At 49.4% G+C, this 26758-nt stretch overlaps 2 protein-coding genes across 2 annotated transcripts in view; one reads left to right on the forward strand and one right to left on the reverse strand.

The window, feature by feature from the left end:
- The window catches only part of LOC142662997 (uncharacterized), a 123134-nt gene extending 121418 nt beyond the window's left edge, over positions 1-1716 (reverse strand). Inside the window, exon 1 of the mRNA XM_075841290.1 lies at positions 1655-1716. The gene's annotated coding sequence lies outside the window, so the exon portion shown is untranslated. The remainder of the gene's footprint in view (positions 1-1654) is intronic.
- A 66-nt stretch (positions 1717-1782) lies between these two features.
- The window catches only part of LOC142662998 (uncharacterized), a 79345-nt gene continuing 54369 nt past the window's right edge, over positions 1783-26758 (forward strand). Inside the window, exons 1-7 of the mRNA XM_075841292.1 lie at positions 1783-1857; positions 13066-13190; positions 13276-13452; positions 13535-13838; positions 13936-14033; positions 14133-14244; positions 21076-21807. Coding sequence (XP_075697407.1) covers positions 1800-1857; positions 13066-13190; positions 13276-13452; positions 13535-13838; positions 13936-14033; positions 14133-14244; positions 21076-21807 — 1606 coding nt within the window. The 5' untranslated portion in view covers positions 1783-1799. The remainder of the gene's footprint in view (positions 1858-13065; positions 13191-13275; positions 13453-13534; positions 13839-13935; positions 14034-14132; positions 14245-21075; positions 21808-26758) is intronic.

Consider the following 26758-nt stretch of genomic DNA (forward strand, 5'->3'; position numbering starts at 1 on the left):
TCCCCTCCCCTAATTATATACCATATACATCATCTCATCCCCCTCCCCTAATTATATACCATATACATCATCTCATCCCCCTCCCCTAATTATATATCATATACATCATCTCATCCCCCTCCCCTAATTATAAACCATATACATCTCATCCCCCTCCCCTAATTATAAACCATATACATCTCATCCCCCTCCCCTAATTATAAACCATATACATCATCTCATCCCCCTCCCCTAATTATATATCATATACATCATCTCATCCCCCTCCCCTAATTATATACCATATACATCATCTCATCCCCCTCCCCTAATTATATACCATATACATCATCTCATCCCCCTCCCCTAATTATATACCATATACATCATCTCATCCCCCTCCCCTAATTATATACCATATACATCATCTCATCCCCCTCCCCTAATTATATACCATATACATCATCTCATCCCCCTCCACTAATTATATACCATATACATCATCACATCCCCCTCCCCTAATTATATACATCATCTCATCCCCCTCCCCTAATTATATAAACCATATACATCATCTCATCCCCCTCCCCTAATTATATGCCATATACATCATCTCATCCCCTCCCCTAATTATATACCATATACATCATCTCATCCCCTCCCCTAATTATATATCATATACATCATCTCATCCCCCTCCCATAATTATATATCATATACATCATCTCATCCCCTTCCCCTAATTATGTACCATATACATCATCTCATCCCCCTCCCCTAATTATATACACCATATACATCTCATCCCCCTCCCCTAATTATATACATCATCTCATCCCCCTCCCCTAATTATATACCATATACATCATCTCATCCCCCTCCCCTAATTATATACACCATATACATCTCATCCCCCTCCCCTAATTATATACATCATCTCATCCCCCTCCCCTAATTATATACATCATCTCTTCCCCTCCCCTAATTATATACCAAATACATCATCTCATCCCCCTCCCCTAATTATATACATCATCTCATCCCCCTCCCCTAATTATATACATCATCTCTTCCCCTCCCCTAATTATATACCAAATACATCATCTCATCCAACTCCCCTAATTATATGCCATATACATCATCTCATCCCCCTCCCCTAATTATATACCATATACATCATCTCATCCCCCTCCCCTAATTATATACCATATACATCATCTCATCCCCCTCCCCTAATTATATACCATATACATCATCTCATCCCCCTCCCCTAATTATATACCATATACATCATCTCATCCCCCTCCCCTAATTATATATCATATACATCATCTCATCCCCCTCCCCTAATTATATATCATATACATCACATCCCCTCCCCTAATTATATACCATATACATCATCTCATCCCCCTCCCCTAATTATATATACATCACATCCCCCTCCCCTAATTATATACCATATACATCATCTCATCCCCCCATTGCTATAGATATATTCACCAGATAAAAGATCCCAGTCCGATCCTGGTCGCCCCCTATTAATCTACACAATTCCAGCACCCCCGTTATATACCGTATACATGAATCCCCCCAAATAATATGGCAGACAAGATGTATATTCCGGTATCAGGGAGAAGCCTCCGGAGGATCGCACATAACAAAGGAGACTCACCTCTCGTCCGCTGCTTGACTTGTCGCGCTATGATTACGTCACTGGCCGCGGCCTGGACACCGCTGGGGATTTCGGGGGATGTAGTTTTTTCAGGGATTGGCTATTGGAAAGTGTCTTGTAAGTAATAACATCCGGGTCAGAGGTGATGAGGGGGCGGTACAGAGGACCCGGCACAAAGAAGACATTGATGAGACTGGCAACGGGTAACTATACCTGTCATAGACAGGAGCAGGAAGAGCAGACTCTGGTGTCTCGTGTCTGTTTAATTTAATACTGGAGGAGTAGACGCCGGTGTTCTGTGACTGGTTATTGTAGTATGATGTATTATGTGTGTGCTACCATAATACAGGAGCAGCTGACTGTGGTGTCCGGCTATTAGGACACCAGGGTCACCTGCTCCTGTATTTTAATACAGAATATATATCCCCTGAGCCTGCTATATACTATTGTATATAATATACACCCTGACACTGCCCCCCCCCCAACGTATAATGCCCCACACCGTATAATGCCCTATAGCTGCCTCCTCACAGTATAATGCCCCTATAGCTGCCGCCACACAGTATAATGCCCTATAGCTGCCGCCACACAGTATAATGCCCCTATAGCTGCCGCCACACAGTATAATGCCCTATAGCTGCCGCCACACAGTATAATGCCCTATAGCTGCCTCCTCACAGTATTATCCCCCACAGCTGCCGCCACACAGTATAATGCCCTATAGCTGCCGCCACACAGTATAATGCCCTATAGCTGCCGCCACACAGTATAATGCCCTATAGCTGCCGCCACACAGTATAATGCCCTATAGCTGCCGCCACACAGTATAATGCCCCTATAGCTGCCCCCACACAGTATAATGCCCTATAGCTGCCGCCACACAGTATAATGCCCTATAGCTGCCCCTCACAGTATAATGCCCCTATAGCTGCTGCCACACAGTATAATGCCCCACAGCTGCCGCCACACAGTATAATGCCCTATAGCTGCCCCCACACAGTATAATGCCCTATAGCTGCCGCCACACAGTATAATGCCCTATAGCTGCCCCTCACAGTATAATGCCCCTATAGCTGCTGCCACACAGTATAATACCCCACAGCTGCTGCCACACAGTATAATGCCCTATAGTATTATGCCCTCACAGTATAATGCCCTCACAGTATTATGCCCCTATAGCTGCCGCCACACAGTATAATGCCCTATAGCTGCCCCTCACAGTATAATGCCCCTATAGCTGCTGCCACACAGTATAATGCCCCACAGCTGCTGCCACACAGTATAATGCCCCACAGCTGCCCCCACACAGTATAATGCCCCAAAGCTGCCCCCACACAGTATAATCCCCCACACCTGCCCCCACACAGTATAATGCCCCACAGCTGCCCCCACACAGTATAATGCCCTATAGCTGCCCCCTCACAGTATAATGCGCCTATAGCCTCCGCCACACAGTATAATGCCCCTATAACTGCCTCCACACAGTATAATGCCCCTATAGCTGCCGCCACACAGTATAATGCCCTTATAGCTGCCGCCACACAGTATAATGCCCTATAGCTGCCCCTCACAGTATAATGCCCCTATAGCTGCTGCCACACAGTATAATGCCCCACAGCTGCTGCCACACAGTATAATGCCCTATAGCTGCCCCTCACAGTATAATGCCCCACAGCTGCCTCCACACAGTATAATGCCCCACAGCTGCCACCACACAGTATAATGCCCCTATAGCTGCTGCCACACAGTATAATGCCCTCACAGTATTATGCCCCTATAGCTGCCGCCACACAGTATAATGCCCCTATAGCTGCCCCTCACAGTATAATGCCCCTATAGCTGCCGCCACACAGTATAGTATTATGCCCTCACAGTATAATGCCCTCACAGTATTATGCCCCTATAGCTGCCGCCACACAGTATAATGCCCCTATAGCTGCCCCTCACAGTATAATGCCCCTATAGCTGCCGCCACACAGTATAATGCCCCCACACAGTATAATGCCCCACAGCTGCCACCACACAGTATAATGCCCCACAGCTGCCACCACACAGTATAATGCCCCACAGCTGCCACCACACAGTATAATGCCCCACAGCTGCCCCCACACAGTATAATGCCCCACAGCTGCCACCACACAGTATAATGCCCCACAGCTGCCCCCACACAGTATAATGCCCCACAGCTGCCCCCACACAGTATAATGCCCCACAGCTGCCCCCACACAGTATAATGCCCCAAAGCTGCCCCCACACAGTATAATCCCCCACACCTGCCCCCACACAGTATAATGCCCCACAGCTGCCCCCACACAGTATAATGCCCTATAGCTGCCCCCTCACAGTATAATGCGCCTATAGCCTCCGCCACACTGTATAATGCCCCTATAACTGCCTCCACACAGTATAATGCCCTATAGCTGCCCCTCACAGTATAATGCCCCTATAGCTGCTGCCACACAGTATAATGCCCCACAGCTGCTGCCACACAGTATAATGCCCTATAGCTGCCCCTCACAGTATAATGCCCCACAGCTGCCTCCACACAGTATAATGCCCCACAGCTGCCACCACACAGTATAATGCCCCTATAGCTGCTGCCACACAGTATAATGCCCTCACAGTATTATGCCCCTATAGCTGCCGCCACACAGTATAATGCCCCTATAGCTGCCCCTCACAGTATAATGACCCTATAGCTGCCGCCACACAGTATAGTATTATGCCCTCACAGTATAATGCCCTCACAGTATTATGCCCCTATAGCTGCCGCCACACAGTATAATGCCCCTATAGCTGCCCCTCACAGTATAATGCCCCTATAGCTGCCGCCACACAGTATAATGCCCCCACACAGTATAATGCCCCACAGCTGCCACCACACAGTATAATGCCCCACAGCTGCCACCACACAGTATAATGCCCCACAGCTGCCACCACACAGTATAATGCCCCACAGCTGCCCCCACACAGTATAATGCCCCACAGCTGCCACCACACAGTATAATGCCCCACAGCTGCCCCCACACAGTATAATGCCCCACAGCTGCTCCCACACAGTATAATGCCCCACAGCTGCCCCCACACAGTATAATGCCCCAAAGCTGCCCCCACACAGTATAATCCCCCACACCTGCCCCCACACAGTATAATGCCCCACAGCTGCCCCCACACAGTATAATGCCCTATAGCTGCCCCCTCACAGTATAATGCGCCTATAGCCTCCGCCACACAGTATAATGCCCCTATAACTGCCTCCACACAGTATAATGCCCTATAGCTGCCGCCACACAGCATAATGCCCTTATAGCTGCCGCCACACAGTATAATGCCCTATAGCTGCCCCTCACAGTATAATGCCCCTATAGCTGCTGCCACACAGTATAATGCCCCACAGCTGCTGCCACACAGTATAATGCCCTATAGCTGCCCCTCACAGTATAATGCCCCACAGCTGCCTCCACACAGTATAATGCCCCACAGCTGCCACCACACAGTATAATGCCCCTATAGCTGCTGCCACACAGTATAATGCCCCACAGCTACCGCCACACAGTATAATGCCCCTATAGCTGCCCCTCACAGTATAATGCCCCACACAGTATACAGTATAATGCCCCACAGCTGCCCCACACAGTATAATGCCCCTATAGCTGCCCCTATAGCTGCCGCCACACAGTATAATACCCCCTCACAGTATAATGCGCCTATAGCCTCCGCCACACAGTATAATGCCCCTATAACTGCCTCCACACAGTATAATGCCCTATAGCTGCCGCCACACAGTATAATGCCCCTATAGCTGCCGCCACACAGTATAATGCCCCTATAGCTGCCGACACACAGTATAATGCCCTATAGCTGCCCCTCACAGTATAATGCCCCTATAGCTGCTGCCACACAGTATAATGCCCCACAGCTGCCGCCACACAGTATAATGCCCTATAGCTGCCCCCTCACAGTATAATGCCCCTATAGCTGCCGCCACACAGTATAATGCCCCTATAGCTGCCGCCACACAGTATAATGCCCTATAGCTGCCCCTCACAGTATAATGCCCCTATAGCTGCCGCCACACAGTATAATGCCCCCACACAGTATAATGCCCCACAGCTGCCACCACACAGTATAATGCCCCACAGCTGCCCCCACACAGTATAATGCCCCACAGCTGCCCCCACACAGTATAATGCCCCACAGCTGCCACCACACAGTATAATGCCCCACAGCTGCCCCCACACAGTATAATGCCCCACAGCTGCCCCCACACAGTATAATGCCCCAAAGCTGCCCCCACACAGTATAATGCCCCACAGCTGCCCCCACACAGTATAATGCCCTATAGCTGCCCCCTCACAGTATAATGCTCCTATAGCCTCCGCCACACAGTATAATGCCCCTATAACTGCCTCCACACAGTATAATGCCCTATAGCGGCCGCCACACAGTATAATGCCCTTATAGCTGCCGCCACACAGTATAATGCCCATAGCTGCCCCTCACAGTATAATGCCCCTATAGCTGCTGCCACACAGTATAATGCCCCACAGCTGCTGCCACACAGTATAATGCCCTATAGCTGCCCCTCACAGTATAATGCCCCTATAGCTGCTGCCACACAGTATAATGCCCCACAGCTGCCACCACACAGTATAATGCCCCTATAGCTGCCCCTCACAGTATAATGCCCCTATAGCTGCCGCCACACAGTATAATGCCCCCTCACAGTATAATGCGCCTATAGCCTCCGCCACACAGTATAATGCCCCTATAACTGCCTCCACACAGTATAATGCCCTATAGCTGCCGCCACACAGTATAATGCCCCTATAGCTGCCGCCACACAGTATAATGCCCCTATAGCTGCCGCCACACAGTATAATGCCCTATAGCTGTCCCTCACAGTATAATGCCCCTTTAGCTGCTGCCACACAGTATAATGCCCCACAGCTGCCGCCACACAGTATAATGCCCTATAGCTGCCCCCTCACAGTATAATGCCCCTATAGCTGCCGCCACACAGTATAATGCCCCTATAGCTGCCGCCACACAGTATAATGCCCTATAGCTGCCCCTCACAGTATAATGCCCCTATAGCTGCCGCCACACAGTATAATGCCCCTATAGCTGCTGCCACACAGTATAATGCCCCACTGCTGCCCCCACACAGTATAATGCCCCACAGCTGCTGCCACACAGTATAATGCCCCACAGCTGCCGCCACACAGTATAATGCCCTATAGCTGCCGCCACACAGTATAATGCCCCTATAGCTGCCGCCACACAGTATAATGCCCCTATAGCTGCCGCCACACAGTATAATGCCCTATAGCTGTCCCTCACAGTATAATGCCCCTTTAGCTGCTGCCACACAGTATAATGCCCCACAGCTGCCGCCACACAGTATAATGCCCTATAGCTGCCCCCTCACAGTATAATGCCCCTATAGCTGCCGCCACACAGTATAATGCCCCTATAGCTGCCGCCACACAGTATAATGCCCTATAGCTGCCCCTCACAGTATAATGCCCCTATAGCTGCCGCCACACAGTATAATGCCCCTATAGCTGCTGCCACACAGTATAATGCCCCACTGCTGCCCCCACACAGTATAATGCCCCACAGCTGCTGCCACACAGTATAATGCCCCACAGCTGCCGCCACACAGTATAATGCCCTATAGCTGCCCCCTCACAGTATAATGCGCCTATAGCCTCCGCCACACAGTATAATGCCCCTATATCTGCCTCCACACAGTATAATGCCCTATAGCTGCCGCCACACAGTATAATGCCCTTATAGCTGCCGCCACACAGTATAATGCCCTATAGCTGCCCCTCACAGTATAATGCCCCTATAGCTGCTGCCACACAGTATAATGCCCCACAGCTGCTGCCACACAGTATAATGCCCTATAGCTGCCCCTCACAGTATAATGCCCCTATAGCTGCTGCCACACAGTATAATGCCCCACAGCTGCCGCCACACAGTATAATGCCCCTATAGCTGCCCCTCACAGTATAATGCCCCTATAGCTGCCGCCACACAGTATAATGCCCCCTCACAGTATAATGCGCCTATAGCCTCCGCCACACAGTATAATGCCCCTATAGCTGCCCCTCACAGTATAATGCCCCTATAGCTGCTGCCACACAGTATAATGCCCCACAGCTGCCGCCACACAGTATAATGCCCTATAGCTGCCCCCTCACAGTATATTGCCCCTATAGCTGCCGCCACACAGTATAATGCCCCTATAGCTGCCGCCACACAGTATAATGCCCTATAGCTGCCCCTCACAGTATAATGCCCCTATAGCTGCTGCCACACAGTATAATGCCCCACAGCTGCCGCCACACAGTATAATGCCCTATAGCTGCCCCTCACAGTATAATGCCCTATAGCTGCCCCCACACAGTATAATGCCCCACAGTTGCCACCACACAGTATAATGCCCCACAGCTGCCCCCACACAGTATAATGCCCCACAGCTGCCCCCACACAGTATAATGCCCTATAGCTGCACCCTCACAGTATTATCCCCCACAGCTGCCCCTACACAGTATAATTCCCCACAGCTGCCCCCACACAGTATAATGCCCTATAGCTGCCCCCTCACAGTATAATGCGCCTATAGCCTCCGCCACACAGTATAATGCCCTATAGCTGCACCCTCACAGTATTATCCCCCACAGCTGCCCCCACACAGTATAATGCCCCACAGCTGCCCCCACACAGTATAATGCCCTATAGCTGCCCCCTCACAGTATAATGCCCCTATAGCTGCCGCCACACAGTATAATGCCCCTATAGCTGCCGCCAAACAGTATAATGCCCTATAGCTGCCCCCTCACAGTATAATGCCCCTATAGCTGCCGCCACACAGTATAATGCCCTATAGCTGCTGCCACACAGTATAATGCCCCACAGCTGCCCCCACACAGTATAATGCCCCACAACTGCCACCACACAGTATAATGCCCCACAGCTGCCCCCACACAGTATAATGCCCCACAGCTGCCCCCACACAGTATAATGCCCCACAGCTGCCACCACATAGTATAATGCCCCACAGCTGCCCCCACACAGTATAATGCCCCACAGCTGCCCCCACACAGTATAATGCCCCACAGCTGCCATCACACAGTATAATGCCCCACAGCTGCCACCACACAGTATAATCCCCCACAGCTGCCTCCACACAGTATAATAACCCACAGCTGCCCCCACACAGTATAATCCCCCACAGCTGCCCCCACACAGTATAATGCCCCACAGCTGCCCCCACACAGTATAATGCCCCACAGCTGCCGCCTCACAGTATAATAATCCACAGCTGCCCCCACACAGTATAATGCCCCACAGCTGCCTCCACACAGTATAATGCCCCACAGCTGCCTCCACACAGTATAATGCCCCACAGCTGCCTCCACACAGTATAATGCCCCACAGCTGCCACCACACAGTATAATGCCCCACAGCTGCCACCACACAGTATAATGCCCCACAGCTGCCACCACACAGTATAATGCCCCACAGCTGCCACCACACAGTATAATGCCCCACAGCTGCCACCACACAGTATAATGCCCCACAGCTGCCTCCACACAGTATAATGCCCCACAGCTGCCTACACACAGTATAATGCCCCACAGCTGCCTCCACACAGTATAATACCCCACAGCTGCCACCACACAGTATAATGCCCCACAGCTGCCTCCACACAGTATAATGCCCCACAGCTGCCACCACACAGTATAATGCCCCACAGCTGCCTCCACACGTATAATGCCCGACAGCTGCCTCCACACCGTATAATGCCCCACAGCTGCCCCCACACAGTATAATGCCCCACAGCTACCACTACACAGTATAATAATCCACAGCTGCCCTCTCACAGTATAATGCCCCACAGCTGCCTCCACACAGTATAATGCCCCACACCTGCCCCCACACAGTATAATCCCCCACACCTGCCCCCACACAGTATAATGCCCCACAGCTGCCCCCACACAGTATAATGCCCTATAGCTGCCCCCTCACAGTATAATGCGCCTATAGCCTCCGCCACACAGTATAATGCCCTATAGCTGCCCCCTCACAGTATAATGCCGTTATAGCTGCCGCCACACAGTATAATGCCCCTATAGCTGCCGCCACACAGTATAATGCCCTATAGCTGCTGCCACACAGTATAATGCCCCACAGCTGCCCCCACACACTATAATGCCCCACAACTGCCACCACACAGTATAATGCCCCACAGCTGCCCCCACACAGTATAATGCCCCACAGCTGCCCCCACACAGTATAATGCCCCACAGCTGCCCCCACACAGTATAATGCCCCACAGCTGCCTCCACACAGTATAATGCCCCACAGCTGCCTCCACACAGTATAATGCCCCACAGCTGCCTCCACACAGTATAATGCCCCACAGCTGCCTCCACACAGTATAATGCCCCACAGCTGCCTCCACACAGTATAATGCCCCACAGCTGCCTCCACACAGTATAATGCCCCACAGCTGCCTCCACACAGTATAATGCCCCACAGCTGCCACCACACAGTATAATGCCCCACAGCTGCCTCCACACCGTATAATGCCCCACATTTGCCCCCACACATTATAATGCCCCTATAGCTGCCAACACAGTATAATGACCCACAGCTTCCCCCTTACTGTATAATACTTCATAGCTGCCCCCACACAGCTGCCACCACACAGTATAATAACCCACAGCTGTCACCACACAGTATAATAACCCACAGCTGCCCCCACACAGTATAATGCCCCACAGCTGCCATCACACAGTATAATGCCCCACAGCTTCCACCACACAGTATAATGCCCTATAGCTGCCCCCTCACAGTATAATGCCATTATAGCTGCCGCCACACAGTATAATGCCCCTATAGCTGCCGCCACACAGTATAATGCCCTATAGCTGCTGCCACACAGTATAATGCCCCACTGCTGCCCCCACACACTATAATGCCCCACAACTGCCACCACACAGTATAATGCCCCACAGCTGCCCTCACACAGTATAATGCCCCACAGCTGCCCCCACACAGTATAATGCCCCACAGCTGCCCCCACACAGTATAATGCCCCACAGCTGCCTCCACACAGTATAATGCCCCACAGCTGCCTCCACACAGTATAATGCCCCACAGCTGCCTCCACACAGTATAATGCCCCACAGCTGCCTCCACACAGTATAATGCCCCACAGCTGCCTCCACACAGTATAATGCCCCACAGCTGCCTCCACACAGTATAATGCCCCACAGCTGCCTCCACACAGTATAATGCCCCACAGCTGCCACCACACAGTATAATGCCCCACAGCTGCCTCCACACCGTATAATGCCCCACATTTGCCCCCACACATTATAATGCCCCTATAGCTGCCAACACAGTATAATGACCCACAGCTTCCCCCTTACTGTATAATACTTCATAGCTGCCCCCACACAGCTGCCACCACACAGTATAATAACCCACAGCTGTCACCACACAGTATAATAACCCACAGCTGCCCCCACACAGTATAATCCCCCACAGCTGCCCCCACACAGTATAATGCCCCACAGCTGCCATCACACAGTATAATGCCCCACAGCTTCCACCACACAGTATAATGCCCCACAGCTGCCCCCACACAGTATAATGCCCCACAGCTGCCACCACACAGTATAATAACCCACAGCTGCCCCCACACAGTATAATGCCCCACAGCTGCCATCACACAGTATAATGCCCCACAGCTGCCACCACACAGTATAATCCCCCACAGCTGCCTCCACACAGTATAATAACCCACAGCTGCCCCCACACAGTATAATCCCCCACAGCTGCCCCCACACAGTATAATGCCCCACAGCTGCCACCACACAGTATAATGCCCCACAGCTGCCACCACACAGTATAATGCCCCACAGCTGCCACCACACAGTATAATGCCCCACAGCTGCCACCACACCGTATAATGCCCCACATTTGCCCCCACACATTATAATGCCCCTATAGCTGCCAACACAGTATAATGACCCACAGCTTCCCCCTTACAGTATAATACTTCATAGCTGCCCCCACACAGCTGCCACCACACAGTATAATAACCCACAGCTGTCACCACACAGTATAATAACCCACAGCTGCCCCCACACAGTATAATGCCCCACAGCTGCCATCACACAGTATAATGCCCCACAGCTTCCACCACACAGTATAATGCCCCACACAGTATAATGCCCCACAGCTGCCACCACACAGTATAATAACCCACAGCTGCCCCCACACAGTATAATGCCCCACAGCTGCCATCACACAGTATAATGCCCCACAGCTGCCACCACACAGTATAATCCCCCACAGCTGCCTCCACACAGTATAATAACCCACAGCTGCCCCCACACAGTATAATCCCCCACAGCTGCCCCCACACAGTATAATGCCCCACAGCTGCCACCACACAGTATAATGCCCCACAGCTGCCACCACACAGTATAATGCCCCACAGTTGCCACCACACAGTATAATGCCCCACAGCTGCCACCACACAGTATAATGCCCCACAGCTGCCACCACACAGTATAATGCCCCACAGCTGCCACCACACAGTATAATGCCCCACAGCTGCCACCACACAGTATAATGCCCCACAGCTGCCTCCACACAGTATAATGCCCCACAGCTGCCACCACACAGTATAATGCCCCACAGCTGCCACCACACAGTATAATGCCCCCATAGCTGCCAACACAGTACAATGACCCACAGCTTCCCCCTTACAGTATAATACTTCATAGCTGCCCCCTCACAGCTGCCACCACACAGTATAATAACCCATAGCTGTCACCACACAGTATAATGCCCCACAGCTGCCGTCACACAGTATAATCCCCCACAGCTGCCGCCACACAGTATAATCCCCCACAGCTTCCCCCTTGCAGTATAATGCCCCACAGCTGCCACCACACAGTATAATGCCCCACAGCTGCCACCACACAGTATAATTCCCCCACAACTGCCCCTCAAAGAATAATGCCATTCACAGTATAATGCCCACATAGCTGCCCCTGCACAGCCCCAATAGTGCCAAATAAAAATAATAAAATAAATAATCCCCTTTCCCCGTTCCTATGACGATTGGAGGAGATACCTTTGCTCCTCCGGTCTGTGCTGGGTGTGGCTCAATGGCATTACTGCATCATGTCTGTCTGCGCCAGGCCGCTCACAACTGGATTTCCATAACGAATGGTGGAGCAGGGAGCTGACGGCTCTCTCCACTAACATTGGTTTCAACTGTATATCTGTGTTCATGGCTACTGTAGGACTCGTGCATCTTGAGGTCAGTGAGGAATGTTATGTTTCAACCTTGTTTTTCCCTGAATTTCTTGCAGCCTTTGGGGTCAAGATGAAATACTCTTTGGGCCATCAGACTGATTTACCGAGGATGGAGGAAGAAAAGAACACTGATATGATACTAAACCTCACCCTGGAAATTATATACCTGCTGACTGGAGAGGTGAGGGATTCCAGAGAAGCTAGAGTCACCGTTGTAGAGCATTCAGGTTAGTTTTGTATTATATTGTTTATGTTTGATTATTTAGAATTTTGGACCTATGAAGAAGTCAGGCAAATATATGAAATCCATGTGGGAACCACGCGCATCAGGCAGATGGAACAGGAAACAGAGCCCCCTTAAGGGTCCTTTATCTCGCTCACTGACACATGAGCAGAAGATCCTGGAACTCACCAACAAGATCATTCATCTACTGACTGGAGAGGTGAGGACTACCGGGAATGCTGGGACATTATATAGTAACGCTATGAAGGTGTCGGGATGATGACTGTCTCATTGTGTGTCAGGTTCCTATAAGGTGTCAGGATGTCACCGTCTATTTCTCCATGGAGGAGTGGGAGTATATAGAAGGACACAAGGATCTGTACAAGGACGTCATGATGGAGGACCACCGGCCCCTCACATCACCGGGTAAGAGGGATCTGTACAAGGACGTCATGATGGAGGATCACCAGCCCCTCACAACACCGGGTAAGAGGGATCTGTACAAGGACGTCATGATGGAGGACCACCGGACCCTCGCATCACCGGGTAAGAGGGATCTGTACAGGGACGTCATGATGGAGGACGACCAGCCCCTCACATCACCGGGTAAGAGGAGAGCAGTTTTGAGGATGACCTAGATACACCCATCACTTGATCATCACATACTTACCTTGAATGAATACATTGTGTATGTTTCCTTCAGATGGAGCCGGTAAGAGAAATCCACTAAAGAAACGTTCCAGTTGTAGGCGTTCCCAGGATTGTCCAGAGGAGAAACACCATGTCCCGCAGGATCCTCAGGTAGATAGAACTGTGGTCTTGCTAAATTCCAAAGTGTTATTGTACATGAAACCAGGTGTTAAGTAAAGCATACACGTAATGAGTTACATGGTTCTATAGGATGAAGACTTCATCAGGATTAAAGTAGAAGAGTCCGATGAAGAGGAAGAGACATATATGATGGGTGATCAGAAGGATAAGGAGGACCAAGTTTCTACAGATCTCAGCCCAGGTGGGTGGTCACCCAATCCAAACTTTCATACGTTCGAGTATCGATAATAGCCTTCTACTTAGAACAACCATTGTCCGTTTCTGCCCGGTAAGGAGCCAGGACAGTTTGTTTAATCCACTGGTATTTACAAAATGGTATAAAGTATTTACAGCCCTGACAAAATGATTAACCCTTTCACGGTGAAGGATTTATGTAATATGTCATGACTTTAAACACTCGTACGATAAAGAGCCTAGATCTTAGTGTGATATTTAAATGGGCTGTCTGGCCACGGGGCGGTTTTTCATACTTTTTCCAAAGGATAAATTTTTCCAAAGGATAAGTTATCAGTATATGATCGTAGGGGTCCGACACCTGCACCTATCATCTGCCTCCGGGCACCGGATGTTATGCACGGTTTGCAGTGGTCGGTGTTGGAAACAGATGGCTCCTCACACTACGTAGTGGCCGTGCTGTGGAATTGCAACTTTGCTCCTACTCACTAGAAAAGAAACAGCTGCAGATCGGTTGCTCTTCTGTGACCGGAGCCATCTGCTTCCGGCATGGACATCCTGTGCACGGAGGCAGCCGGAGCAGCTGATCGGTTCGGGGCATGGATGTCAGACCCCCACCGATCATATACTGATGAGCTATCCTGTGGATAGGTCATCAGTATTAAAAACGGTCCCATGGCCGGACAACCCCTTTAAGCCCACGATACCAAGTCTCTTGGTTCAATATTTGGGGAACAGCACTCATTTGAAGTTGGGGAGCAGGATGAAAAGTTTTACCTCCTGGATCGTTGTGTGTAAGGGAGGGTGGGAGGGGGAAACTGCAGGAAAGAAACATGAAGAAAAAAACTTTTCGCAGGAAGACACATCACAGCCATTTACTGTCTTCTCTCGGCCCGCACAGCCTTCCATTGAGCCCATGGGTGTGATACATAAACGTTATCACTCAACCAACTCTCTCCACCTTGAACTTTTATTTTTAGGAGATTCTTTGTGTCTCATGCCTTGTTTGGCTCAGACTTATAACCACAAACAAAATGTTTGATGCATTTTTTTCACAAAACGTAACACTGATGCAAAATTCTATGAAGGTGTCCATGAATGTAGAAGTTCTGGGTTGCTTTTTTTTATCACTGTGCCAGGCGTCTACTTTCGGAAAATATATAGGTATAATGGGAAAATATAATATTTGTTTTTACTTGATAATGCAGGTTCTCTTAGTGCATGTCAAGTGTAAAAATTGTCCTGGCAGAGAGAGAATTAAAGGAACACTCCCAAAAAAAAAATTAGCCATCACACGGTGTCCCTTACTGTACTTTTTTTTTTTTTTTTTTTTAAGCATCAAGTGGCTGCTATTTCGATTATACAAATATTTTCCAGGCCAGTAATTGTCACGTTGGGTTCGTGGAGGTCATAGTTCGTATAAGGTACCTGACAGCAGTTCGGACAGCAGCAAGGCAGGCTCGACTGGGACTAGGCAGCGGGTAGACGTCAGGCGTGGAGCAACAGGACAGGCGTAGGTACAGCACAGCACGGGACCAGAACAGGATAGCATGGGATACAGGTATACTGGAACTGGAAAACACTAGGAGACCATTTGCTAGACAAACTAGGATATGATAAACGACGCTCCGGCATGGGAGGATGGGGCTGGGACCTTCTTATAGCCCAGGGTGCTCTGAGAGCAATCAGCTCAATCTCTCACATGCGTGCGCTTTGGCTTCTTAAGTCTGGACTGAGCTCGCGAGCGCACCCTGGTGGTCACTGTGGAACAGCACGGCAGTATGTGCAGACATCGCTGGAGAGAAGGGCATCGACTGGATGGAAGGAGTTCGTGGTCAGTGACCACGGACGTTACAGTATCCTACCCCCCCCATCCTGGCTCCCCCTCCTCTTGGGACCAGAACGAGAGAGAAACTGCTTAATAAGGGTAGGAGCGTTGAGATTCTCTTCTGGCTCCCAGGACCTCTCTTCTGGACAAAACCCCTTCTAATCTACTAAATAAAAGGTTCTTCCTCTTACTTTTTTAATGTCCAGGATCTCCTTAACCTCAAAGCCGTCAGAAGGACCGCTGGAGCCAACCGCAGAGCTAGGAGTCTTGTTAAAGCGGTTCCGAACCACCGACTTCAGGAGGGAGACATGGAAGGAGTTTGGGATCTTGAGAGTAGGAGGCAGCCGAAGCTTGTAGGCGACAGGGTTGATCTGCTGCAGGATCTCGAAGGGTCCGAGGAAGCTGGGAGCAAATTTGCACGACGGCACCCTCAGTCGAATATTCCTGGAGGACAGCCAGACCTTCGTGCCAGGAAGAAACTGAGGGGGTTCTCTTCTCCTTGTGTCCGCCTTCTGTTTCATGCGGTCGACCGCCAGCAGGATGGAGGATCGAGTCTGCTGCCAGAGCTGCAGAAAGTCCCTAAAAGCTGTGTCAGCAGCTGGCACCTCGGACGTATCAGGCAACGGGAGAGGAATTAGTGGGTGTTGGCCATAGACAATAAAGAACTGTGTCTTCTGTGTGGACTCGCTGGTGTGATTGTTGTAAGATAATTCAGCCCACGGAAGGAGCTGCACCCAGTCATCCTGCTGCTTGGAGATAAAGTGGCGTAGGTAGTTCTTCAAGATCTGATTGATCCTCTCGACCTGACCATTGGACTGAGGATGGTAGGCCGAGGAAAAGTCCAGCTTTACACTTAGGAGTCCGCAGAGGGCTCTCCAGAACTTTGAGGTGAACTGAACCCCCCCCCCCCCCGATCAGACACAATATGCTGCGGTAAGCCGTGCAGGCGGAAGATGTGTTGGATGAACAGCTTGGCCAGTAGAGGAGCAGAAGGAAGACCGGTCAGAGGAACAAAGTAGGCCATTTTTGAAAATCGATCCACCACCACCCAGACAGCACTGCATCCAGCAGAGAGAGGCAGGTCAGTAATAAAGTCCATAGCTATATGCTGCCAGGGAGGATCAGGCACAGGCAATGGGTGGAGCAGACCAGCAGGTCTGGAGTGAGCGACCTTGTTAGCTGCACACACTGAGCAGGATGAAACAAAGTCCAAAATGTCCTTGGGCAGCGTGGGCCACCAGAAATGATGGGCAATCAGATCTCGGGTCTTACGGGTCCCCGCGTGACGTGCCAGTCTAGAGGAGAGTCCCCAGCGGAGGATTCTTCCACGGGCAGCCAGAACTGTAGAGAAATGTCGGGATGATTGAGGATAAAGGCTGACGTGAAGGCACTCTTCAGGCTATTTAATGCAGACTCTGCCTCAGGAGTGCACACCTTGGGGTTCATGCCCTTCTTAGTGGGGTCAGAGATAGGAGATGTCCGTGAGGAGAAGTTTGGAATAAACTGTCTGTAAATATTGGTGAATCCCAGAAAGCGCTGTATGGACCTCAAGCCTTGAGGGCGTGGCCATTCCAGAACGGACTTTATCTATTCAGGATCCATCTTGAGACCTCTATTCGAGACAATGTAGCCGAGGAAGGGCAGAGCATCCTTTTCAAACACGCACTTCTCCAGCTTGGCGTACAGACGATTCTCTCTTAACCGCAGCAAAACTTGACGGACATGTCTCTGATGAGTCACAGGATCTGGAGAAAAATCAAGATGTCATCAAGATAAACCACAACACAAACATAGAGTAGGTCACGGAAGATGTCATTAACGAACTCCTGGAAGACCGCGGGAGCATTACACAGGCCAAAGGGCATTACTAGATATTCATAGTGTCCATCACGGGTGTTAAATGCAGTCTTCCATTCATCACCCTGGCGAATCCGGATTAGGTCTAGTTTGGAAAAAAATCTTGGCACCACGTATACGATAAAATATTTCTGAGATTAATGGTAACGGATACTTATTTTTCACCGTGATCTGGTTCAGACCCCGGTAGTCGATACAAGGACGCAGGGAACCATTCTTTTTCTTGACGACGAAGAACCCGGCTCCTGACGGGGAGGAAGACTTCCGTATGAAGCCCCTCTCCAAGTTCTCTTTAACATAGGCGGACATGGACAGAGACTCTGGCAAGGAAAGAGGATTTATCCTACCACGGGGAAGGGATGCACCAGGGATCAGCTCGATAGGACAGTCATGCGCCCGTTTTGGAGGCAGTGTCTCCGCCTCCTTTTTGCTGAAGACGTCCGAAAATGCAGCATAATGACCAGGCAATCCTGCCAATGATCGAGGCAGAGGAGGCTGGACCGAACAAATCTGCACCAGGCATCGGCTGTGACACTCGGGGCCCCACTGGAGAACCTCTCCAGAGTTCCAGTCCAGGACTGGGGCCTTGGACAGGACATAGAACAGTAGAAGTTTGGAGTGGAGAGCCCCTACTTGGAGCCTCAGTGGCTTGGTCACAGCTATAACTGGGTCTGGCAGAGGAAGTCCATTTACAGATGCAAGCATCAACGGTCTCTCCAGAGGGGTAGTGGGTAATTGGAGAAGGTCCACCAAGTCTCTACAAATGAAATTAGCAGCGGATCCAGAGTCCAGATACGCAGAGACCTGATGTGTTTTCTCACCGGACACTATGGTAACGGGTGTGGACAACTTAGACGGAAGTCCTTCTTTACCCAAGGTTGTCTCTCCTACCAACCTTAGGCGGGATTCACACGACCGAGTCGTTCCCGAGCCTGAGTGTCGGCCGGTAAAATCGGCCATTTTGCCCGGCCGGTTTGCATTAAGTTTTGCATCCGTGCCGGGCCGGGCAGATCCGGACAGTGACATCAGCGGCAACTCCTGAAGGGGAATCCCCATGTGTACGGGGATTCCGCTTCAGGAGTTTCCCCTGATGTCACTGCCCAGATATGGACAGAGACATCAAGCGCTCTGTCCAGGAGCGGAATCCCCGAAAACACGGGGATTCCGCTCCTTCAAGGAGCTAAAGTGCGGCTAGCACATAGCAGAGCGGGGAGATACCTCCCTGCTCTGCTATAGTGGCGTCGCTACAGTAGTAGCAGCAGCAGCTGCAGCTGCTAGCGGCGCCATCGAAGGTGTCGCCGGGCCAGGGTGCTTTTGAAGCAGGGGAAGGGAGCCAGCGCAGCGCTCCCTTCCACCTGCTGTACACCCCGGCCCTGCCACACAGTGTACAGCGATGCCATTCGTTAGAACGGCATCAACTCCTCCTCCTCACATGCACTCTGCGCTGTGAGGAGGAGGAGATAGAGCGCAAGCTCCGGAAAACCCGGCCATCACTCGGGACACATCCCGGTGATGGCCGTGTATTACCTGGCCCCATAGACTTCTATGGGGGCCGGGTACCCGGGCGAAGATAGTGCATGTCCTAAAATCGGTCGTGTGAATAGCCCCATTAGGGGTCTATTATTCCTAATGCAGCCGGGTGCCGGCCGATTTATGAACGGCCGGCACCCGGCCGGGAAACCCTGCCGTGTGAATGAGGCCTTAGGCTTTGGGGCTTTTGGGGACACAGACGCACAAGATGGCCTCCGAGGCCGCAATAAAGACAGAGTCCCGAAGTGCGTTTGCGTTGTCTCTTCTGGGTAGATAGCTTACATTGGTCTATCCTCACAGACTCCTGAGGAGGATCGGCATCTGAGGATGGCAGGGGTTGCTGCAAGGTAGGGGCCAGACTAGGAAGGCCTCCCTCCCGACGAACCTCTTGAAGCCGTTCTCAGAGCCTTCTATCAATCCGGGCAGCCAGGAGGATGAGGTCATCCAGGAGGATGAGGTCATCCAGGGTAGACGGCAGGTCTTGAGCGGCAAGTTCGTCTTTAATCTTAGGAGACAGTAGACAGTCCATGCCAGAATGTAGCCACCAGGACCTCATTGTTCCACGACAGTTCTCCCGCCAGGGTGCGGAAGTGGATGGCGTACTCGCCCAGAGGGATGTCTCCTTGGCGTAGGTTCAGCAAGGAAGCCGCAGCAGAGGAGACTCGTCCAGGCTCCTCAAACACCGCGCAAAATGTCCGGAGGAACCCCTGGAAGTCACGGGTCTCTGGTCCTTGTCTCTCCCAGATAGGGTTCACCCATGCAATGGCCTTGCCAGTAAGAAGAGAGATGATGAAAGCGACCCTTGCGCCATCAGATGAAAATGCCCTTGAATACAGGCTGAAGTGGATCTCGCACTTGTTCAAAAATCCGCGAGAGTTACTTGCGTCTCCATCATAGTGGTCAGGAAGTGGCAAAGAAAAACGAGGATCAACACTGCCAGGAGATGTAGTCTGAGGAACAGTATTGCCAGGAGGTGTAGTAGGAGGAACGGCAGCAGGTCTTCAGTATATGATCGGCGGGCGTCCGACACCCGGAACCCGCACAGATCAGATCTTTCGGCCTCCTTCGGGCACCGGATGTCTGTTTCGGAAGCAAATGGCTTCGGTCACAGAATAACGGCAGTGCTGCAGCTCTGCTCCTAGTGAATAGGAGAAGTTCTGCATCATGGGTGCTGTGCAGTGTACAGAGCCATCTGCTTCCGGCCATTGCATAACATACGGTGCCTGGAGGCAGCTGGAACAGCTGTTCGGTGCGGCTTCTGGGTTTCGGACCCCACCGGTCATATACTAATGACCTATCCAGTGGATAGGTCATCAGTATGAAAAACCGCCCTGTGCCCTGACAACCCCTTTAACTTCGGGGCGAAGGCTTAATACAAGGCCGCCTTCTCTTGACGTGGAGAGTCCTAACACAGACCTTATACCCATCGATATCATTATTTTAGCTGTCAGGATAAATCGATTAATAGCTGCTGTACATTGAGAGATAAAATGCACAATGATAAAAAAAAAGTTTATAAACATGATACAATTTGCTCATTATGGAATTTATTTCTTAAAATGTTACAAAAAAGATCTCTGTATACAGACTTGGGACATGATGAAAATAACATTTCATTTCCAGCAGGTGGATGCATGATCGGCAATACCTTGGATGCATATCCAGAAGTTGAAGATCTTCAAGTACAAAACCCCATTACTCCAAATCTACACCCTGCCCTTCATGGCTTAGATTGCTCATATGACCCTACTATGCATGGAGGTTTTTCCACTGTGGATCACATGGTTACACAGAATTCTGCTCACATTAACAATACAATATATACAGATATAGATTCTCATAATGATTTTACTTTGGTAAAACATGACCATGTATGTCTTGAATGTGGTCGATGTTTTGGACAGAGATCTAACCTTGTCAATCACCTGAAGACACACACGGGAGAGAAGCCATTTTTATGTTCTCAGTGTGGGAAAGGTTTTGCCAAGAAGTCAAATCTTCTGGAACATCAGCGAGTTCACACGGGGGAGAAACCTTATGTGTGCCCTCATTGTGGCAAGAGTTTTGCCCAGAAGTCCAATCTTCTTGGGCATCTTCGAGTTCACACAGGGGAGAAGCCGTTTCCATGTTCTGAATGTGGGAAATGTTTCAAGAATAAATCGCATCTAGTGGAGCATCGGAGAACTCACACAGGGGAGAAACCATATCCGTGTTCTGAGTGCGGGAAAGGTTTCACAAACAAGTCCAGACTTCTTGAACATCTCAGAATTCATACGGGTGAGAAGCCATTTTCATGTTCCCACTGTGGGAAGCGGTTTACAAAGAAGTCAAATCTGGTGATACATCAGAGAAATCGCAACCATTTATGAAGATAGGAAACTTTTTTTTTCCCTTTAGGATTGTGTTTGTAAAACTAAAATGTTCGAACAGATGAATAAAAATTGTTTGTTTTTGTTTTTATGATAGTTCAGATTTGGACACAAAATCCAATATATAACATGTCCCATGTAATATAGAAGGTAAGAATTAAACGGCCTGTGATAAAAAATAATAGAAGTTTAGGGTAAACTTTATGTTGAACCTATCATTGCTCTGTGCCCAGAACATTTTCTCTCGGGAGAGAAGAGCCACCAAATACCATCTATTAGGTTTAGGTAACTAACCCTTCCCGTCTACTAAAGTGCAGCCTACTACAAGGCCCACACTGATGGCTATCCTCAGCTTAGACATGAAAAGAAAGGAAGATATTGTAATGCATGACCAGTATTTGGTATTGAATAAGGACAGTCTCAGACTGTCTCATGTCTATATTCAAAGTAAAAATAAGAGATAATTGTTGACTTTTTGTAGTCCCCTGAATTTTTTTATTCCATGTGACTTCTATGCCATCAGGGAAGGGGTAAGAAATAACATTTAGATATGACCTTAGATGAGACCAGGGTCGGACTGGCCCACCAGAAGATCCTTTGGTGGCCCCAGGCTCCAACACAATAATGGGCCCTAAAGATCCACCAGAAGACAACCCCATTTGGAGGTGACTTTGGAGACGATCACTTGCCACTAGGGTCTATTTTATTTTATTTTTTGGATGATTCACAAATTACCTATGCCATCTTTCCTGTGTCTACAATGATAACATGGACTATGATAAAATTAAAAGTGGACATGTTCTATATAGATGGAGGGTGGGCCCTCAGAATCATCTCTGGTGGGCCTAAGGAACCCCAGTCCGACGCTGGAACCCCAGCCCAACGCTGGATGAGACATAAGGAATGAAGACCCTGCCCCTAAGAGTTTACAGTCTTAATAGAATGGTAAAAGTGGCACACTAGGTACATAGTGATAATTTTGTCCAGACCATATTGACAAGAGGAATATGAATAAAGCTCCGTTTTCCTCTTTAAGAGACCGCCACATAGCAACTGCTACAGGGTGGAATAGTATATATCTGGTTTGTCTCGTGAACATGAAATGTTCTACCCTGTATTGACAATTACTGTTTTTTAGGATGCGTATCTGACAGATTAAGGCTACGTTCACATGTAGAAAAATTGCACTTATTCCAGATTTGCCGGTGGAAAAACTGCAGCATATTATAGAAGCAGAAAAGTGGATGAGATTGAACAGATCTCATCCGCTCGCTGCGGAAAATTTCCGTGCAGAAGTTGACCTGAAATGCAAATTAGTTTTATCTGCAGCATGTCCATTCATTCTGCAGAATGGTCGCGTGTTTTGAATTTTCTATGGGACTTCCGGGACCGCTGTCTCCGACGGCTCCATAGAAATTAATGGAGCGTTAGTCGAGCATGTGCTCCATTCTCATGGAGCACTTAGAGGACTTTCGATCCCCCGTTCTCGTCATCACTGGGTGTCCCAGCGGTCGGACCCCCAGAGTATCCCTTATCCTGTGTTTAAGGGAAGACCCCTTTAATAATTTTCAGATCCCTATTACTGGGATGCCTTGCATGCACAACCCTCTTCAATTTATGCTACATCTCTAAAAGGGTTAGGCCTCATGCACACGAATGTGTTTTTTGCGGACGCAATTCACCTGCAAATCTGCGGGTGACTTACAGTCCCATTAATTTCTATGGGCCCATGCACATGATGGTTTCCACAGTCCGTGCATTGGCCGGGAGCCTGGACTGAAATAAGGTAGGTCCGGGCTCATTGAAATGAATGTGTGCACGGTCCGTGATTTGCAGGTGGCCCGCGGATGACACTTCACTGCCGTCCGAGACGCAAATCACTATGGTCAGAGGCCTTAAGGTCAGGTCTCCGACTTATTTTTTAGTTGATATGCTTGTGTGCTTTGGGTCATTGTCTTGTTGCATCACCCAATGTCTCTTCAGCCTGCGGTCATAGACGGCTGCCCTTACATTCTCCTGTAAAATGTTTTGATGCTCCTTTTTGAATTTGTTTCCTCCGTGATTGCAAGATGTCCAGCCCCAGAGGTAGCAAAGCAGCACCAAACTGTGATGCTCCCTCCACTTTTCACAGCTGGGATTCAGTGTAAGTATACAATGTTCTTCCTTCTCCAAACGGATTTGTGCTAAAAAGTTTCACTTTGTCTCATCTGTCCATAGAACATTTTCAAAGTGGGCTCCGGCAGACTTGAGACGGGCCAACATTTGATGGACAGCAGCACCTTCCTTCGTGGTGTCCTTACATGAACACCATTCGTAGTCATTGGTTTATGCAGTTTGTAGAGTCGTCAGTAGGTGTTTTGTTGTTGTTCTTGGGTTCTTTGTCACCTCTTTCAGGATTGTGCTCTTGGAGTGATATTAACAGGACCCTCACTCCTAGGGAGAGCAGCAAAAGTCCTGAATGTCCTCCAATTGTAGACAATTTGTCTAGCCCTGGATTGATGTATACCCAGGACTTAAGAATTTTTTTTGTAGCCCTAGTCTAGCTTAATGGGATTGTCTGGGCATGGGGCGGTTTTTCATACTGACCACAGAATAGGTCATCTTAATATGATCGTGGGGGTCTGACACCCAGACCTCGCACTGAACGTCTGCCTCCGGCACCAGAGTTTATGCAGAGGTTGGTGCCGGAAGCAGATGGCTCCGACCACTGTATAGCGGCAGTGCTGCCTACCGATCATACAATGAAGAGCTATGCACAGGATAAGTCATCAGTATGAAAACCGCACATGCCCGGACAACCCTTTAAATGCATATCTGTAATGCGTCTTCTGAAAGATGTTTGCCTCGAGGCACGATTCAACCTAACCAATGAGAACAGATTTGTCAGTAACCAGGCTTTGTGTGCCTTCATTTAATGGGCAAAGCACCTGTGAAACCCACACTTCCACTTTCATCTCCTTAAAGGGATATTCCCATCTCACATTCATGGAATATCCACACTATATGCCATAAATGTATGAGAGGAGCCGGTCACAGCTCTGGGATCGGCACCTATGTGGAGAATGGGGGTCCCGCCTATTTGCATCTATAATTGAGACATTACAGATTTCACCCAAAGTATGGATGCAAACGGAAATGAACTTGTACCCAGGGGTGTAGTCTGGCGCTCATTTGAGCAGATATGATAGTAAGATGTGAATAGAAGAAAAAAAGCAAGATATTCCTAATGCTTTATATAATTTGCCCTGTAACAGAGGTAAGGAGCCATCTACCTGTCTGCAGTCACATATAAACTATATCAGAGGTGAGGAACTGTCTCTGCACTCTCATATTGACAGGTGAGGAACTGTCTCTGCAGTCTCATATTGACAGGTGGGGAACTGTCTCTGCAGTCTCATTGACAGGTGAGGGACTGTCTCTGCAGTCTCATTGACAGGTAAGAGAGGAACTGTCTCTGCAGTCTCATTGACAGGTAAGAGAGGAACTGTCTCTGCACTCTCATATTGACAGCTGAGGAACTGTCTCTGCACTCTCATATTGACAGCTGAGGAACTGTCTCTGCACTCTCATATTGACAGCTGAGGAACTGTCTCTGCAGTCTCATATTGACAGGTGAGAGAGGAACTGTCTCTGCACTCTCATATTGACAGGTGAGGAACTGTCTCTGCACTCTCATATTGACAGGTGAGGAACTGTCTCTGCACTCTCATATTGACAGGTGAGGAACTGTCTGCAGTCTCATTGACAGGTGAGGGACTGTCTCTGCAGTCTCATTGACAGGTGAGAGAGGAACTGTTTCTGCACTCTCATATTGACCGGTGAGGAACTGTCTCTGCACTCTCATATTGACAGCTGAGGAACTGTCTCTGCACTCTCATATTGACAGCTGAGGAACTGTCTCTGCAGTCTCATATTGACAGGTGAGAGAGGAACTGTCTGCACTCTCATATTGACAGGTGAGGAACTGTCTCTGCAGTCTCATATTGACAGGTGAGGAACTGTCTCTGCAGTCTCATTGACAGGTGAGGAACTGTCTCTGCACTCTCATATTGACAGCTGAGGAACTGTCTCTGCAGTCTCATATTGACAGCTGAGGAACTGTCTCTGCACTCTCATATTGACAGCTGAGGAACTGTCTCTGCAGTCTCATATTGACAGCTGAGGAACTGTCTCTGCACTCTCATATTGACAGCTGAGGAACTGACTCTGCACTCTCATATTGACAGCTGAGGAACTGTCTCTGCACTCTCATATTGGCAGCTGAGGAACTGTCTCTGCACTCTCATATTGACAGGTGATGAACTGTCTCTGCACTCTCATATTGACAGCTGAGGAACTGTCTGCAGTCTCATATTGACAGCTGAGGAACTGTCTGCAGTCTCATATTGACAGGTGAGGAACTGTCTCTGCACTCTCATATTGACAGGTGAGGAACTGTCTGCACTCTCATATTGACAGCTAAGGAACTCTGCAGTCTCATATTGACAGGTGAGGAACTGTCTCTGCACTCATATTGACAGGTGATGAACTGTCTGCACTCTCATATTGACAGCTGAGGAACTGTCTCTGCACTCTCATATTGACAGCTGAGGAACTGTCTCTGCACTCTCATATTGACAGGTGAGGAACTGTCTGCAGTCTAATATTGAGAGCTGAGGAACTGTCTCTGCACTCTCATATTGACAGGTGAGGAACTGTCTCTGCACTCTCATATTGACAGCTGAGGAACTGTCTCTGCAGTCTCATATTGACAGCTGAGGAACTGTCTCTGCACTCTCATATTGACAGCTGAGGAACTGTCTCTGCAGTCTCATATTGACAGGTGATGAACTGTCTCTGCAGTCTCATTGACAGCTGAGGAACTGTCTCTGTACTCTCATATTGACAGCTGAGGAACTGTCTCTGCAGTCTCATATTGACAGGTGAGGAACTGTCTC

Source organism: Rhinoderma darwinii, chromosome 11, assembly GCF_050947455.1.
Source record: "Rhinoderma darwinii isolate aRhiDar2 chromosome 11, aRhiDar2.hap1, whole genome shotgun sequence".
Lineage (NCBI taxonomy): Eukaryota > Metazoa > Chordata > Amphibia > Anura > Rhinodermatidae > Rhinoderma > Rhinoderma darwinii.